Source organism: Capricornis sumatraensis, chromosome 22, assembly GCF_032405125.1.
Source record: "Capricornis sumatraensis isolate serow.1 chromosome 22, serow.2, whole genome shotgun sequence".
Lineage (NCBI taxonomy): Eukaryota > Metazoa > Chordata > Mammalia > Artiodactyla > Bovidae > Capricornis > Capricornis sumatraensis.
In genome coordinates this window covers 28984841-29001567 of record NC_091090.1, presented here as the reverse complement: position 1 = coordinate 29001567, position 16727 = coordinate 28984841, and the positions used below count along the sequence as shown (strand labels likewise).

At 44.2% G+C, this 16727-nt stretch overlaps 1 protein-coding gene across 1 annotated transcript in view; it reads left to right on the top strand.

Moving 5' to 3' along the window:
- The window catches only part of PKHD1 (PKHD1 ciliary IPT domain containing fibrocystin/polyductin), a 445700-nt gene that overhangs the window by 7095 nt on the left and 421878 nt on the right, over positions 1-16727 (top strand). Inside the window, exons 4-12 of the mRNA XM_068960604.1 lie at positions 556-664; positions 4203-4260; positions 7858-7936; positions 10050-10124; positions 11110-11174; positions 11683-11722; positions 12596-12666; positions 14132-14233; positions 15261-15356. Coding sequence (XP_068816705.1) covers positions 556-664; positions 4203-4260; positions 7858-7936; positions 10050-10124; positions 11110-11174; positions 11683-11722; positions 12596-12666; positions 14132-14233; positions 15261-15356 — 695 coding nt within the window. The remainder of the gene's footprint in view (positions 1-555; positions 665-4202; positions 4261-7857; positions 7937-10049; positions 10125-11109; positions 11175-11682; positions 11723-12595; positions 12667-14131; positions 14234-15260; positions 15357-16727) is intronic.

The window sequence follows — 16727 nt, the reverse complement described above, 5'->3', positions numbered from 1 at the left end:
TTTATTTTTAATTAGAATATAGTTGCTTTAAGACATTGTGTTAGTTTCTGCTGTACAACAATGTGAATCAGCTATAAGTGTACACGTGTCCCCTCCCTCGTGAGCCTCCCTCCCGTCCCCTTATCCCACCCCTCTAGGTCATCACAGAGCAGCGCTGAGCTCCCTGTGCTCTCCAGCAGCTTCCACTAGCTGTCTGTTTCACACGTGGTAGTGCTCCCCTCTCAGTTCATCCCACCCGCTCCTTCCCCACCAGGTCCACAAATCCGTTCTCTACACCCGTGTCTCTATTCCTGTCCTGCAAATAGGTTCAACAGTGCTATTTTTCTAGGCTCCATGTATATGCATTAATATACGATATTTGTTTTTCTCTTTTCTGACTTACTTCACTTTGTATGACAGACTCTTTATTCATCTACATTGCTACAAATGACTCAGTTTCATCCCTGTTTATCACAGAGTGATATTCCATTGTATCTGGGTACCACGTCTTAATCCATTCATCCGTCGATGGCAATTCATGGGTGATTCATACGGATTTCCACTTTCTGCCCTCAGATCTCTGTTGCCTGAAGCACAGGAGGGTGTGTACTCCCTGGAAGTGCAGGCTGGGGGACAGGTGGTAGGCAGCCGACATCCAGGACCACAAGACAGCTGCACTTTCAAGGTGGGTTCCAAGGAGGGAGGAAAGTGTGTTTGCTTGATCTGAGGGTGTGCTTACATTGTTAACAAGCAAGTTACATCTCAGCTAGGGAGTCTGTCTGCTTTGCCAGGATGATATTCATGGGGTTTCTGAGACTGTCTTAAGAAAGTAAAGATAGAGCATGTGAATGTCAGGATCTTGCTAAGTGCTTTATACTCATTAACTTAATACAACAATTTTATGGGGTAGTTTTTTATTATCCTGCTTTTACAGATGAGAAACCTGGGACTCAGGGAGATTAAATAATTTGGCCGTGTCGTCCAGTTCATAAATTGTAGAGCCAGGATTTGAACCTGCATCTAAATCCTCATTTAAATGGAAGCCCATAGAGGAGCCTCAAAGATTACCATTGGGCATCAGTGGTTCATCTTACAGAGATCATCTGGAGTGTCAGCATGGTGAAGGGACTCAGGGACCCAAGTTGTACCTTCCTCTCTGCTTCACGGTTGATTTCTGCTTCTCTTTCCAATCCTCAACCAAAAGGGCGTTGGCTGTTGCAATTCTCCTTCAAGCTCAGAGACAGCCAAAAGCAACCAGGGCAGGTGGGGTGGGGGTGGTTGGGGGAGAGAGAGTGAGAGAGAGTTTATGAGCCAATGCCTGGGCTTATTTTAGAGATTCCATATGCATTAATTTTACACTGGGGCTTCATGTTGTTTAATCTACTGCCCATTTCAGATTGGTTTTATTAATACACTAAAATAATCTCTGAAAGCATAGGTTCTAGACTTTCTATAATGGGCAGTGGTTCAGCAGGGCCCCTTGCCATGGTTGTACTTCCCACAAGGAGCCTCCATTTAAAAGAGGATTCCTAAGAGCACAGTTTAGTTATTAATTAATGTTCCTTTACAACAAGTCTTTGTTTTCTAAATTCATCTCTCATACGATCTGCATTTTAATATAGGCAATTCATCTTTAGAATTTGCCATCAATTCACATTTAGCAACTTGTTTCTCCCTCCAAGGGAATCTTGTTTTCCAGAATTTTGCTTCTGCACATATGGGGCAGAAAGAAAAAAATTATTCTTTTTTATTAAGACTCGCACCGCCACCTCTACAGTGTCTCAATGAATAAAACAGAAGAGAGATGGCCGGGCATGGTCCTTAATCACCATGCTGTTTTTGGTTTTGATGGCCTTTCACCCCAGATAATAGTTTTCCTACTGATTAAAAGATTAGGAAGGAGAGAGAGGGGAAAGAAAAGAAACACTTCCTAAAATCACACATTAAAGATAGCAAGTCCTTCAGTGGTTCCCCGAACTCAGTAAGTTGATGAAAAAATCACCAGGGGATGCAGTTAATGAGAGGCATTCTGAGCTGAAGGAAATCCAGTGTCTGCCTTTGTTTGGGGACTGGGGCTAGGGGAACCGTGTGTATTAAAAATTAATTCCACCTCGCCAGTCCACTCCAAAGAGCCTGCTGCAGGCACTGACGAGTTAGAACAGCTCACAGAAGGTTTATCAAGCAGCTGGTGGCTCGGCTTTGTCACTCTCATCCTCTGCTTCTCAGCTCCCCATCTTGCTGCTGCCGACCCTCCTTGGGCTCAGGGATCAGCATGAGGAAAGCTGGATTTGGAAGCTCATTAATTTTTCACTCTGTCATGTCTCTAGCTTGGTGGGTGACCAGAGGCCTGTTTCTCTTAAAAAAAGTACCGCTCTATGTCATGTCAGCTCACAGAGAAATCACAAGTGAAGCCCTCTCCGAGGTTTCCCTCTGAGCCTGCTCCACCACCCTGAGGACCTGGGAGGGGTGATCAAGCTTTCTTTCCGCTGCTCTTCTGGAGGAAGGCATCCAGCTGAAGGGTAGACCTTGTATTTTAAGCTGGAAGTTGACAGGTGTGTTTTCTTGTGTGGTTTGGACTTGGTTGTTTCATCTGCCTTCGTTTCTAACATCTGGGAGATGGGGCAGTAACCACTGCTCTATTTCACGAAGCTCCCATGATAAAGTCCCAGTGGGCATGACAGTGGTCTGAAAGGTGTCCTGGTGGGAGGTGGAGGTCTGGGTGCGGGAGGAGGCTGGGAGAGAGGGAGTGTACGTTTGGCAAGTGTTTGTGGAGCTCTGTTAATCTTTATCCTTTGGTGCCATCAGAGACAGCTCCCAGCCTGTGAAGTCACAGCATTCTTCTTTTGACCCCCAGACTGTGCATATTTTCTGTGCACTCTTTTCTGACCTTTTCTGTTAGGAAGGGAGGAAACTAACCTTGATGACAGACTGCACAGATGTGCGAATCAATACGTAAAGCCCGCACTTGCCAAGACACCGTCAATATCTGTTGATTCACGATGTCTGATGAGGGCTGGTGATTAACACCGGAGTTACTCTTTAGTGGCCTTCTCCCTGGGAAGGAGGACTCCTGGGGTGCTGGAAGCTGACCAAGCGAAACAATTTGCAGTCTTGGCTTTGCAGACGGGAGGTACAGTAGGTTTGGGGAGGGAAGGTGGTCTAGGTGTCTGTAAGAGATGGGGGTGAGGGTAGCAGGATGGGGAGACTGGGTCTCCTCTTGGGTGAATCGTTAGCATGTGGCTCAAACCGCGGCCAGGGCAGTCCATCCTTATGACTCTCTGTTTCTTCCCAGTCTCCCTGACTGTGAAATGCTGTATTCTGGGACTAACCCAGAGGATGATAGGTGATATGGGATTCCTGGAATTGTCTCCTTTTCTCCTTTGCTTCCGGGCAGTGCGTCAGTTGTCTCAGATGGGGCCTCTCCATGCATTCACAAAAATGTAAATGTTTCCTTATACTAGGCTGTGCCCAGGGATACAACCAATGACTTAGGCCTTGCCCCTGCCTCTCTGGAACTTATAATTAGCACATGATGTGCTTCAGGGGGTGACCTGAGTGCCACGACCAGGCTCCCCCTGCCTCTCCCATCTGAGCTGCTTTCCTCCTTGGAGAATAATGTTGCTTCTCATTCGTTGCATCATGTTCCCCTGCCCCCCCCAAAAGGCACCTTCCATTTTCCCAAACAAGTCTCCCTTGGGTATCTTTCAAACTTCTAATTTTCTTAGCTTGCTTATCCCTACCAAGGTACTGGCTGATAATAATTTAAGTTGCAATCCTTTCAATTTAAATAAGCAAATTATTGTGCAAAAAAGTTAAAAATAAAAAAAAACCACTTCAAGACCCCAAGATATCAAGTTGCAATCATGGAATTAAAAGGTTGGTATTTTGAAGCATGGCTTGCCTACGTTTCCTTTGGTAAAACATGCTCCTGGTATGACCGGTGGGCTAGTAGAAACAGACTTGCCCAGGTGTGAGTGATAATGGTGCAGGGGAGACAGATGACCTTGTCGGGTTCCTTGACCTCATCTATGGAAGAACTATGACAACATCTACCTTCTCTGCTTCACGGAAATATCATGAAAATGGAAAGAAGTAGAAGCGATTTGAGGAAATACAGCGACTTGCTTCCGTAGATAAATGGTCTGTGAGGAATGGCAGGCTTCTTGTGTGTGGTGGTGTGCTATTCTGGTGAAATACTTACTGTGATAACTCTTTCTAAACAGTTTTCCAGGGCACAGACACCAATTGTTTACCAAGTTACTCCGCCCAGTGGAGTCCCAGGTAAGAGGCCTGTTAAGAAAGGGGTAAATAGGAACCGCTTTAACAAAGCTATGGTGAACCCTTCGACCCTGGTAGATGGTCTCTATAAACAGGAAAATCTTGCCGCTTCTCTGGTGTTGTTTTGAAGGTGAGTGTCAACCCCTGGTTTACTTTAACCCTGGTTTGGTTTTCCCTCTGGGCACTTTTGCTCTATGACGCCACTGATAATCAAAGGAATCCTTACGTGAAAAGAAAAAGAGACCAGCAAAACCAAACCAGGTGTTGCTGGAGAATGGAGAAAATAGGCATCATCATCACTCCTAAGTTTATAATCATCCCGATGCTAGCAGACCTTTATTGACCCTCCCTGGGAGCCAGGATCTGTTCCAAGCTTTTGGTTTGTGTTATCTCATTAGATCTCATAACACCTAGTGCTATAAGACCTATTATTAGTTCCATTATGGAGATGAGAAAATGAGGTACCAAAAAGTTAAGTAATTTGTCTAAAGGCACACCCCTAACGAGTGGTCAAGCTGAGGTTTGTACCCAGACAGAGTCTAGAGTGGGCCCATGTGCCTTACATTGATTGTATTTTGTATTGAGCCGAGTTGGGTGCCACCTGGAAGGCCATTAACTCTGGTCCTTATCCTGGGAGTTTGTTTATGAGCTAGAGAGCACACCGATATGCAGAGACCAAGAGCACAGAAAAGAAGAGAGAGAACGCTGGTGGGGTCGAGGCTGGACATAAAAGAAAGGGGCGCAACTAAGACCTGCCAAACCTGCTTTAAAACTAACAGTGAACAGAGCTAGGATTACATACAATTTGCAGTCTGATTCTTGACAAATTCCTACATCTATTTTAGGTTTTTCATTTGTTCAGGGATTCCAGATGGTATAAGTATGGGGATACAAGTTCTTCAATTTTTATTTGTGACTGGGTCTCAATACATGAACTGATGTAGTTTCAAATGGCTCAAGAATGTCGAAATGAATATCTGAGTCACTGAGAAGTGTCTGTACTTTTTGGTGCATCTGTACAGACACACAGATATATGTGTTTTTTAAATTACATCCTGAAGAATATGAATTTGGCATTATTAGTGCACATTATTCAATAATCAAGACATGATCATGTTTTATTAAAAAGAGATGTGACCTGTGAAAGTCACACGCCGTCATTTGGCTCCCCCTGTTTGGACGATAGAAGCCTTGTTAGGATGAGGGATGAGGAGGGAGCCTGTTGTGAGCGATGTGACACAGGGAATCAGCTGGCACTCAGATTAATCAAGGCCATTTCTCCCACCCAGTTTGAGTTCTTCACACTGTCTTCTCCACCTTCGGGGAGAACTGGTTGGAGTGCTCCCTCTGGGCAGGATCCGCACGGCTGCATCTTCAAAATCACTTTCCAGACGATTACTCTCATTTCCTTTGGGAAGCCTGCCCAGAGTAGCAGCCGCGGAGACGGGGGAGGTAGCGGGGACAGCAGAGATATTTTGTGAGCAGTTATTTCCTATATGTGGTTAACAGTCCTCCACTGTGACGTGGAATCCACCCCCTACCTCCCCCAGCACATGTTCTGGCTTAGCCATTTGTCAGCTGCTGTTGGGCTTCTTTGTTTAGAAATAAAGCAAAAACACACGGGAATTCCTAGTTTCTATAACCTCCTATTCGTTTTTAAAATGGTGCCCATCAGTTGTAGAAATCATGCTTGCCAAAGCCAGGTAACTGATCATTTAGCCCTAATGAAATGAAGGTGAGTTATTTTGCTAGATGGGACAGCAGTGGAGACCTTCAGACTCTATGTGCTGTGTTGTGATTAGTCGCTTAGTCACATCCAATTCTTTGCAGCCCCATGGACTGTAGCTCACTGGCCTCCCCACAGGGCACCTCTGTCCACTGTGATTCTCCAGGCAAGAATACTGAAGTGGATTGCCATACTCTCCTTCAGGAGATCTTCCCAACCCAGGGACTGAACCCAGGTCTCCTGCATTGCAGGCAGATTCTTTACTGTCTGAGTCACCAGGGAAACCCAAGAATACTGGAGTGGATAACTTATCCCTTCTCCAGGGGATCTTCCCGACCAAGAAACTGAACCAGGTTCTCCTGCATTGCAGGCAGATTCTTTACCAGCTAAGCTACCGGGGAAGCCCTAGGCTTCCGCCAATCCCATGACCTTTGTCTAAGTCGACTAACTTCCCACTCGTTGTACTCATTCCCTGGTCAAGTGCCTGCTGTACTTCCTGGAAGTTTTCCATTGTTTTCGGACCAGTCATCCAATGACTGCAGCTAAAATCACTTCCTATTAATAAAACATATGCACAGCATGTCAGGAAGCATTACTTCTTGGTCATATTCTTTTTTGGCCTTAAGTGTAGCCATGAAGAAATTCAAAGTCCTCTGAAGTCAGTGGCCTCATGAGCCCTATAGGTGCCCTTCCCTCTTCTAATTTTGAGGTTTTGTCTAGTTAACCAGCACCTCTCTTATCTCTTAGCATTGTGATACTGGAAGATGACAGCCTCAATGGTTAAATTCTATCATTATTTGGAAGGCATACTCTTGCAGGTTGTGAGATTGTGTGGTGAACTTGAACTGCATTGCCTTGCTATGCTATGTTTGCTTCAAACCTTGCTTCATGCATTTCCACAGATCTAAATCTAGGTGCTTTTCAACTGGAGGAAGTCAGCTCAAGCAGCATCTGGTATGGGCCCCAGAATGTTTCTGAGAAGGGGCTGTTCTAGATTTCTTTCCCAGGTCCTCTGAGCAGAGAAGTTGGGGGTAGTGCTGAGAGTGCCCTTAATGAAAAGGGTTGTTGATGTCTGCTCCCCTATTCCTACAAGCTCAAAAGAGGCGAGTATCAGGGAAAAGCTTGCTACCCAATGGGAATCTCTTCAAATTGCCCAGAGGAGACCCAGCCGAGAAAGTCATGCATTCATCAGTGAGCAAGGCAGTGCGGACTGCCTGTGGGTCCCCATTTGCCTGAGGTTTGAACACGAGTATTTTTGTTGAATGAATAACACGTGCAGTGGCTCATTCTTTAAGCCAGGGCTCTGTTGCTCTCTCATGTCCTTCTTTCTGACTTCCTACCCCATTGGTTCATCTGCGACATTTATCTTTTGTACTCTGAGATACAGAAAAAAGTTTAGTATTTTTGAATATCTAACCAGATCATGTGATGTGAGCCTTCTCTTATCACATGTGTCCAGAGGAAAGTCACATGGAACACTCCCAAAGAATATTATTCTTAAATCTCGTGTAGGTGAGTGGTCTATACACAGCCAAGAGAGGGGAGCAAGGCAGTGTATTTCAGCAGGCCCCTCCCTCCCTTCCTCCATCCCTCCCTCCCGGGGACTGAGGAAGCCCTGATATCCTTCTGCTCCATACCTACGTGATAAAGTCTGCACTGGCAATGGTTGATTATTTTTGCTTCCTTGATATCGAAGACTGGGTCATACTTGGTGATCCTTTCCTGTTGTACAATTTATAAAACTGTGTTGGTATTCTGAGTCACGACCAGTTTGGCCATTTTGAGTAGAGGTAACTGAAAAAGAAATACAGTTTATGTTATATATTTAGAGCATGAGCTGAATAGGTTAATTAAAATTTTTTTTTTTCAAACAGGAAAGCTAATACATGTGTATGGCTGGATTATCACTGGAAGGTCAGAAACCTTTGATTTTGATGCTGAGTACGTTGATAGGTAAGTGTGCGCTTGTTTCTGCGTTCGACCTGTTACAGATATGCAGGATTGCTCCCTGAGACCGGCTTCCTTGATAGCAATAAATTGTGAGCAGTTGGCACAGAACTGCTGTTTTCCTCTTTGCACTTTATGGTCCCTGGTGAGCTGGGCTTCAGCAAACTTGGCTAATGTAACTGCAACTGGTCGATTAAGTCGGTCCATTTATTTACTGACAACTAGTCACTCTGGGCACAGTGTGAGTTGTACTGTAATTGCGTCTGTGGATTTTCTTTCTTGATTCTTCCCCTTCTCCCTCTTGTTTCTCAGGCTGGAATAAATCTTTTATCACCGTGTGTGAACCTGACCACTGTAACATCCTTGTTTGTTATCCCTCTGTATGTTTAGAAATTCTGTTAGTGTGATCAGAGGGAAATGTACAGAAAGCCACTGAGCTATTTTTAAAATTTATTTTATTGAAGTCTAGTTGATTTACAATGTTGTGTTAATTTCTGCTGTACAGCAAAGCGATTCAGTTTCATGTCTATATGTATATCTGTATATGCATTCTTTTTCATATTATTTTCCATTATGGTTTATCACAGGACACTGAATACATTTCCCTGTGCTATACCGTATGACCTTATTGTTTTTCCATCCTATTAGTGTATGTAATAGTTTGCATCTGTTAATCCCAAGCTCCCGGTCCTGTCTTCCTCCTCTCCTCCTCCCCTTTGGCAACTGCAAGGCTCTTCTCTATGTCTGTAAGTCTTTCTGTTTTGAAGATAAGTTCATTTGTATCATATTTTAGTTTCCACATGTGAGTGATGTCATATGGTGTTTGTGCAAGCAATTGAGTTTTTAATATTTTGGGGGAATGATTAAGGCTTCTCTAGTAGCTTAGTGGTAAAGAATCTGCCTGCCAAGCAGGAGATATGGGTTTGATCCCTGGGTCAGGACGATCCCTTGGAGGAGGAAATGGCAACCCACTCCAATATTTTTGTCTGGGTGATCTGATGGACAGAGGACCTTGGTGGGCTTGCAAAGAGTTGGGTACATAGGATGCTGGTGTGACTTTTTCCACTGGAGACTTTTAAAGTGGAAAGTGATACTAGTGAATCCTTCATGCTAGGGAAGGGGGAGAACAGAACAGAAAGTGTTGAAATTGAGATGTTCGTGAGTACCTCTAAGCAAATGTGGTTACTCAGCATGAAGCAGCTATAGTGAGGATTTAACTTTTCACTCTCATGCATTGGAGAAGGAAATGGCAGCCCACTCCAGTGTTCTTGCCTGGAGAATCCCAGGGGCGGGGGAGCCTGGTGGGCTGCCGTCTATGGGGTCGCACAGAATCGGACACGACTGAAGCGACTTAGCAGCAGCAGCAGCAGCTTAAGGTAGAAGGACCGCAGCTTCATGAGATACTCTGCTGAGAGACACTGCATAGTGTGTCTAATTTTTCCTCTACCCCTTGGATAGAACGGGGGTATCCTCATGTTCTGCTACAAATCTTTGATTTTGAAGTTGACTGCTTTCAGGATCTACATTTCTGGCATAAAATAATGGTCAGGGAATTCCCTGGCAGCCCAGTGGTTAGGACTCGGCACTTTTCACTGCTATGGCCACAGCTGTATCCCTAGTTAGGGAGCTAAGGTACAGCAAGCTGTGCTGTGGCCTAATAATAATAGTAATAATAGTCAACTTGTCTTGAATGGAAATTACTCTTCCCATGGAGGATTGAAGCCCCAAGTACATCCCTGACGATATGCCATACTCGGTACTTGGTGTCATCACGGCTTTGGTCTGGGATACTGTTTAGGAGGAACACAGGCATACACTCCTCAGTGGCTCTGTGTAGACCCAGTATAGTCAAGGGAGAGATGATGATGATTTTTATGGAAGGGGCAGTGCTCCCTCACTGGTGTGAAAGTATGGGCCACAGATGAGTGTAATGCACCCTGCCCTAGGGTTGAGGGTCTGATTTAGCATCTCCTCAGGGGCAGTTCCCAGCCACCTGCACTAATGCCCCATAAGTTAAGAGATGAATGTTCACAATAGTGTTTCCTCTGAGTTTTTCCAGAAATGTTAGCAGAGAGCACTCCCTCTTGACTTGTGTCTGTTGTTCCCCTTTGGTATCCAGTCCACTGATTTTGGAAGCTCAGGGAGACAAATGGATCACTCCTTGCTCTCTTGTAAACAGACAGACGGGATCCCGGTGAGTATCTTTCTTGCCAACATTTATGTTCTTAGGTTCTCCGACGTGGGCATAGCACACACACACACATCTATTTTTAATATAAAGCACCCATGCCTGTTGACTGCCTTATCTTTAGACTTCCTAGAAATGACACAGTCATCGATTCACAATGCAACTTGAAAGCTTTCTTGAAAAGACAGGTAGCTAATAATAACTGCTTACTGCGTGAACACTTTCACATTGAAGGCAGCCAATAACCTTGTAAGTACATACAGCTCTTAGTCTCACTTTACAGATTTGGGAGCTGAGGTACAGACAGGTTAAGTAATTGCCCAGAGTCTCACTAAGAGCAAGTGGCAGAGCTGGGATTTGAACCTGGGTCTACTCACTAGCCTCCGGAGTTCATCCTTTTAACCACTGTACTATATCCAGAGTTCATCCTCTCACCCACTGTACTGTATCGACTAGCCAGAGAGAAAACACACTAAAGTTTCAGTTGTTTATTTATTACAAGGAAAATTTAGAAAATGAGTATCTATGTGCTTACTTTTCAGATAATCACATTTTGCTGGCTTTTTCAAATCACTCGGGACTGAGTGGGTTAACCTTCTGTACCCTATGACTTAGCTTTTTGGGACTAGTGTTTAGAAGAGGCAAATTGTTTAATGTGATTTCTTCCTGGTATCTTTCATTTGTTTGCTCAGAATTTTCCTGTTTCAGGTTCATACTTGCTAATAGACTTTTTTGGGGGGGAGGGTGATAATAATCTTGCTGTCCTTGTCATAAAACAGACTTTGGAAAGAAAGAACCCAATGGAGGTAAGGAGTACATCAAATTTTGTCTCTCACACTACGTGTTTGACTGGTAGTGTATGTACTGATGAGAACTCTAGTTAGAATTTTATTTTATTTTACTTTATAACCTTCCTGGCTAAAGAACCAGAGCTTCTGAAGTGAATTGCCAGGTAATTCTTATCTCTTACGTTTTCCTGTTCTTTCCCTAGCTATCCTATCCAGGAGGACCACGGTCTCGGGACTCTGCAGTGTCGTGTGGAAGGCAACTACATTGGTCTGTTTGAGAAGGAACAGAATTTTAAAGTCTTATCCATCTATGTCTCTATGTCCAGAAAAAAACTATTTCAAGAATTGGTTCCCCTGAGGATGATAATAATAATCACCATTTGTGGAGAATTCTCTGAGAGACGCTATAGGAAGCAGCTTAAATATAAACTAAATTAATCCTCACAGATGCACCTGTGAGGCTGGTGGGATTGTTCTTGCTTTATAGGTGAGAAAGTTGAAGCTAGTAACCAGTGGAGCAGGATTTATCATTCTTGATCTAACTCCAAGCCAGTTCTTAGCTGCTCTATTGCTATTACATTTATCCTTTTATTGTTAGATGTTGCCATTGCTGATGGTGCGAGTCTGGAATGTGTTTATTTCGAGCACTGTTAGAGAAGTTAAGGTGTGGGTGGTACCTTGGTGATCGCTGGACTTCTTGGCTTTATGATAGCAATGTCCTGGCCCATATAGTTCATGCAGGTTCCTGTATTAATGCTTGTTTCTGTTTGTTACAGGCTCCCAGAATGTTAGTTTCTCAGTATTTAACAAAGGAAAGTAAGTAACTGGGAGGAAGCAAATTTATTTTTATCTTACATTATCTACTTTCTTGTCTTGCTTAGTTTTCTTTAACCTTTTATAATGGAAAATTTCAAAAGTATACGAACAGTAGTGTAATAAAACTCCAGGTACCTACTTGATTCTTTTTTTTCCTGAGTGAATATAATTGTGTCCTGTGCACTCATCTTGAAGTGATGTAAAAGTTTCAGTGTGATAAAGATACAGAATTTGGGGAATTACTTCTTAAGTAATCTCATAATACTGGAATTTTAAAACAGTATATAGTTCCATAAAGTGCTTTGTGTCATTCCAGGAAATGACTTCTTCAAATGGAAAGGGTCCAGATTTTATAGAACTCTGGAGACAGAAATGTGCAGTCTGGATTTCTGCTTGCCTTACCTCATGTTCTGACACTATGTACTTTTCAGTGTTTCCTGAAAAGGGCATTGCCTAGCTGATATTAATTTCATTGTGAAGATAATAACACATGACCTATAGCTACTCAGCTCAACTTTGGGAGATTTGCTCTTTGTGTCTGTCTCTTTTTTTTAGGAAGGAATAAAACTAGTATCTATTGAATACCTCCCATGGGCCATTTCCAAACCAAGCCCTGACACATTCATTATTCCGTTTAATGCTAGTCACACTCTGTAAAGTAGGTGTTATTATTCCCATGTAATTTTCTAGATCAGAAAACAAACTTTGCCCCATTGGTATTCTCTAGTCATCAAAAGGAGCCGGTATCTAAACAGTTTTAAAGATCACTAAAAGTTAGTGATCTTCTTTCAAGCAGTCAATCTAAAAAATGAAATCCCAGATGCAATTTTCATCCAAATCACAATTTTGTGTGTTTTTTTTTCTTTTTTGGAGGTCAGTGATACACAAGGATGCATGGCTGGTCAGTGCGAAGCAAGACCTTTTTCTGTACCAGACGTACTCAGGTACCATTTTCCTTCACGGTCTTTGTCGCCCCCTCCCTCACACCACCCTGGACCTTGGACTCTCTCTGCCTTCCCCTGGCCATTTCTCTATGATCATTAACACCTGAAGTTTTCCTTGCGGTCATTGATGGCCATTTGGTTTTGTGTGAGAATAGGTTGCTTGTTGAGTGTTGACTTTAGTTACTATATTACATTTTTGAATATTAAATTTAATATTTATTTATCAATTATTAAAAATTAAATTTAAAGTAAAATTAAAATATTAAAAGAGGCTTGGTCATGGATTTTTATACAAAATCTAGGGATACAGACTGCCTGAAAGAAAGGGGAATCATCCTTACTGCATGTTCTAAAAGAATAACAGGAAAGAGATGGCGCTGAAAAATCTAAAAGCACATCTTTGTAGTTACTTTAACATCTCACCTCTGAGTATTCCTTCAAGGATTTATGATTTGCTGATACAGATGCTAAGTTTGTGTTGCTGTCTGATGAGCACACAAAAAAAGGCAAAATCTGAAAAACTGGAAACTTGCATGGAATTGTGAACTCAGTCCAGGAATAGAAAGCTGACTACTGAAAATGAGTGCTAGCTTCTCAAGTTGAGTACAGTCTCAAAACCACTGAAAAGCTGTGAGGCTGATTCAGATCCCAGAGGCAGCAGAAGTCTACCTTTGCCAAAAGTGCAAGAAATGTCCTAAGTCGAGGGGTCGATGCCATTCACTCTCTAGGTGGCCTGCCTCCGTCAAAGCTGAATTTTGACCCTTGCTTTTGTTTTGGAGTGGTAACCACTCATAATTAGCCTCTTTGTACCTTCAGTTAGTCAGAGAACATGACTGCTTGTTCGCTTTGAGGGGATGAAACTTAGAACTCTCGAAGTTTGATCATAGGAGGGGAAAAGATCAGAAAAAGTTAAATTCCTGGGGACGTGTGGCATATGACCGTGTAACTCATTCTTTTGCTTAGAGCAAATCACAGACTCATATGTGTAAGTTGAGACCTTGACCAATGCATGCGAAGTTGAGGCCTCTATAAAGTATAACCTACTGTTCTGTGATGTATAAATAGGGTCCTTGAAGTGAGGAGACAGATTTCCTAAGAAAGCCTCATGGTACTCAGGGATTTCTGCTGACAGCATGAGCAACCATGGGGAAACTGCATGGGAAAAGCTGCAATCCCCGCTCTTTTCAAATATTGATCCTGTATAGTGGCTCAGACGGTAAAGAATCTGCCTGCAGTGGAGGAGACACAAGAGATGCGGGTTCAATCCCTGGGTCGGGAAGATCCCCTGGAGAAAGACATGGCAACCCACTCCAGTATTCTTGCCTGGAAAGTCTCATGGACAGAGGAACCTTGCGGGCTACAGTCCATGGGGTCACAAAGAGTCCGACAGGACTTAGCGACTCAACAGCCGTTGGGTCACATCCTGGATTATAATTGGAAGCTTACTTTTCTTTTCCTCTTGCAGAAATACTGTCTGTGTTTCCAGAAACTGGGAGCCTTGGGGGAAGAACAGACATCACAATTACAGGAGACTTCTTTGACAACCCTGCCCAGGTTACCATTGCAGGTAAGTTGAAATGACTGAAAAGAGTTCATATTTGAATGCTGTAGGATATTATATATCTCTTTTGGCCTGGAGAGGGTGGAAGGGAAGCAATCTTTGCCTCTTCTGACTCCTCCTGGGACCCTGTTCCACGGTCTTTGTCCTATGATTGGTTGAGACTGGGAAAAGTAAGGGATTTTGGCCCTGCAGCTCTGCAAACATGTAACAAAAATAGAATGTCCTGCTGCAGATACACTCACAAATCAGAGCAAGTCCCTTTGGTGTCCCCATCTGGGGAGGGAAGAGGAGCAAGGGCATAGCTCCTCTTCGCAAAAGTATTTCTTTTAAGGGCTTCCCTGGCGGCTCAAATGGCAAAGAACCTGTCTGCATTGCAGGAGACCAGGGCTCAATCCCTGAGTTGGGAAGATCCCTTGGAGAAAGGAATGGTTACCCACTCCAGTATTCTTCTCTGAAGAATTCCATGGGTAGAGGAGCCTGGTGGGCTACAGTCCATGGGGTCCCAAAGAGTGGGACACGACTGAGTGACTAACATTTTCACTTTTTTTCACTTTTCACTCCTTCTAAAAGGCAACCTCACTCCCTTCTCCTTCGCCCTGTTTGTAGGAATAAGCAGGAGTGGGTGGGCATTTGTTACACAGATTCTTCTGGAATGCCCCCTTGGCCAATGCTTTTGTGGAACCTGCCTGGAACCCTTTGTTCTGCCCGATGGGATGCTCTTCTAGCTGGTGACACCAAGGATACTGGACGATGTTTTCACACTCTCCTGTCACAGTTCCCTTCTTGAGCTCGGTCATCTCCAGGGAACGGCATGGCTGGCATTGCTTTCTTCCTGATTGTTCTAAGTGGCCTGTGTTCCACTGCTCTGCATTCTCTCTTTCTTGCCTCCTCCCACAACTTTCTCTCTACTCTCCACTTCCGGCCTTTTGCCCTGCAACAGGAGCCTGTCTACTTTAGTGTGGTCCTTTGGCCACATCTGTACCTCCACTGATATTGCTACTGACATCTGTATCTAATTTAAATTCCCCCTCAGGCATTCCGTGTGATATTAGACATGTGTCTCCCAGGAGGATTGAGTGTACCACCAGGGCCCCGAGTAAAGGTGCAAGGCTCTCTGCTCCTCAGGCAGGTAAGGAAGTCGCCACGGCGACATTTTTTAACCACAAGGGGCAGGAAGTGGAAAGGATGGTGTTTGAATCTGGTCTCAGCTGTTTAATTGGTTGCTCAGTGAGCCGTGCATCATGGATCAGAGCTTTACTTTCAGAGGTATTCTTAGCTTTACTCAGATGCTCGGCAACACCCGGCATTCCTAGCTCCAGGCGACTGAATGGCCGGTGGGGTTCAGTGGAAACCATGATCCAGGAAGTGTAACTGCCATCAAGACATCGCCATAGTGATTGGTGGAAAAGCCTGAGCTGCCTCCTCCATGCCCTGGGTCAGTTGCACCCTAGTTCACACTCTAAGAAGACAGAGCAACAGACTGCTTCTTCTATGCTCATAGGACGGTTAGATGAAGCAGAGAGTGGGGTGTAATGGGGTGCATTTAAACGTTGTTTCTTTGCCCTTGTGGGCAGCTGTCTGTTACTCTGAAAAGTAGAGGTGTATTGTGATGGGGCCACCAGAAACAAAGAGGACAGAGGGGCAGGTTCCACTGTCCTTTTTTACTGTTTACTTTTGGCTGGATCTTCGTTGCTGCACATGGGCTTGCTCCAGTTTCGGCAAGCGGGGGTGACTCTTCGTTGTAGTGAGTGGGCTTCTCACTGTAGCGGCTCCTCTTGCGAAGCACAGGCTCCAGATGCATGGGCTTCAGCAGTTGTGGCACACTGGCTTAGTTGCCCCATGGCATGTGGGATCTTCTCGGACCAAGGATCGAACCCAGGTATCCTGAACTGCAAGGCGGATTCTTCACCACTGGACCACCAGGGAAGTCCACCTTCTGTGTTTAAACCTCCTACCCCATGGCTGGAAATTGCAAGTGCACCAGGGAAGCACTTTTCTGGGAAGCGTTAGAACAGGATCTCAGGTGTAGTTAGGGATGAAGGGTAGTTGGCGTCTGGAGTCCTACATGCCCCACAAGGGCTGACTTCACAGTTAAACCACAGGCCGGGGAGTTCATCTCCTGAGTCTCATCGAGGGGGAAAACTTTCTAAAGAAAGGCCATTTGGGTGTAAAAACACATTCAAAGCTTAGGCTGGGCATTCTCCAGGTTCCTGATCTGTGGTCTTTACTCAGGGAAAGCTCTAATCCAAGGAAACAAACGACTATATGAAGCAAGTGATGGAGAAAATGGGAGTCTGGATTCAGGGAATAGACAGTCTGATTCCTCTCACGGCGGTTCCTGCTGGAAGCTACCAGGGTCGTGGTAGGGGAATTTCTTGAATGCTGCTGATTTTTTTAACTTGAAGAAATAATTTTTATTGCATTTCTAGGCTTCCTTGTTACATTTAGCAGGCAAGTTTGCAGAATGTTGCTCTAAAATAAGATCAAAAGAGTTTAAAGT